Raw genomic sequence first — 1638 nt, 5'->3', positions numbered from 1 at the left:
ACATATAGGGAAGAATAATTTTTGAAAACTTTGATAGAATTGTTGAGAAGATACTAACACAAAAAAATAAAATTAAGGTCACAGGTTCTTTGAGAATAGAAAAAATCAAGCATGTCTTTTAGGAGAAAAACAGAACCAGGATATTTCAATGGGCAGCTATTGCCTCTGGGGACCACAATGTCCACTTAGCTCTCAGGCCAATGACCCATCATGGACAAGAGGCTGCTCGGCCGAAGAGACTTCTCAGGGCACCCTTTACATCTTTGTTCCTCAGGCTGTAGATGAAGGGGTTCAGCATGGGGGTGACCACGGTGTACATTACTGAGGCAATCAAACTTCTCTGGGAAGAATGAGTTAGAGCAGAACTGAGATAGACTCCCAGGCCTGTCCCATAGAACAAGGAGACCACAGAGAGGTGAGACCCACAGCTAGAAAATGCTTTATACCTGCCCTTAGTGGAGGCCATCCTCCTTAGTGAGGAGATAATCCGATAGTAAGAAAACAGAATTCCACTGAGAGGAAAAACTCCAAGGAGGACAGTGGCTACATACAAGAAGATTTTATTAGTGAGGGTGTCAGAGCAGGCTACCTCGAAAATCTGAGCCAGTTCACAGAAGAAGTGTGGAATTTCAGTGCCCATACAGAAGGTCAGCCGCATTATCAGTAGAATATGAAGCAGGGCGACCCAGAAAATGATGAACCAAGACATCAGAACCAGAAAACCACAGAAGCGAGGGTTCATGATGAGCGCATAGTGTAGGGGCTGGCAGATGGCTACGTACCGATCATAGGCCATCACAGTCAGAAGGAAATCATCCATTCCAGCAAAAATTGTAAAAAAACACCTCTGAACGAGGCATCCGATGTAGGAGATGTTTTTGCTCTCTGCCAGGATGTTCACCAGCATCTTTGGGATAGTGGTGGAGATGAAACAGATCTCAACGAAAGACAGGTTGGAGAGGAAGAAGTACATAGGGGTGTGGAGGTGGGAGTCAGAGCTAATGGCCAGGATGATGAGCAAGTTTCCAAGCATGGTGATCAGGTATATGGACAGAAACACTCCACAGAGGACGGGCTGCAATGCAGGATCATCTGAGAGACCCAGGAGGAGGAATTCTGATACTTCTGTGCGGTTTCTGGCTTCCATTTAGCTGATGTGTGTGCTGAAGAAGGAGTCAAAAGCAACGTTCAATGAACAGCCAAATGGCATCTCAGCTAATCATCACCTTTTGATTCTAACTTTACAGCTTTTATGCTCTAGCCATCATTCTGATGCCCATGATTTTTAAACCTCACAAAGAAAATAATAGCAGTAATCATATTCTTAGAAATAAAAATAATAAGACACATTAGATTGAGACACGTTAGATTTAGATTTCTTAGGAAGCATGGGATCACAAATTAAGGTGGTTTGAGTTCAAAACCCATGACTTCATCATAATTATGGAGCTATTGGAATGAAAGAAGTGTAGAGATTATCATTTGGGTGGTAGCCCATTTTTATTTTAAATGTGCATAATTATTCAGATTTTCTTTAATTTAAAAGAAACCTTCCTCTCTTTTTATCTCCCATTCACTGGTTCTAATTCTCTCTTGAAATCTATGGACATAAACCAATTTTTTTTTGATATGACACTT

The 1638-nt window shown here is 41.8% G+C and overlaps 1 protein-coding gene across 1 annotated transcript; it reads right to left on the bottom strand.

The window, feature by feature from the left end:
• Nucleotides 1-208: 208 nt before the first annotated feature.
• LOC120586538 (olfactory receptor 7D4-like) lies at nt 209-1147 on the bottom strand. The gene has a single exon (XM_039842913.1). It carries the CDS (start codon nt 1145-1147, stop codon nt 209-211), a length of 939 nt encoding a protein of 312 aa, XP_039698847.1.
• Between the last annotated feature and the right edge of the window lie 491 nt (nt 1148-1638).

The sequence above is a fragment of the Pteropus medius genome, unplaced genomic scaffold (genome assembly GCF_902729225.1).
Source record: "Pteropus medius unplaced genomic scaffold, Ma_sr-lr_union100, whole genome shotgun sequence".
NCBI lineage: Eukaryota > Metazoa > Chordata > Mammalia > Chiroptera > Pteropodidae > Pteropus > Pteropus medius.
The sequence above is the reverse complement of the archived record's forward strand: the minus strand, read 5'-3'. Positions and strand labels throughout refer to the sequence as shown.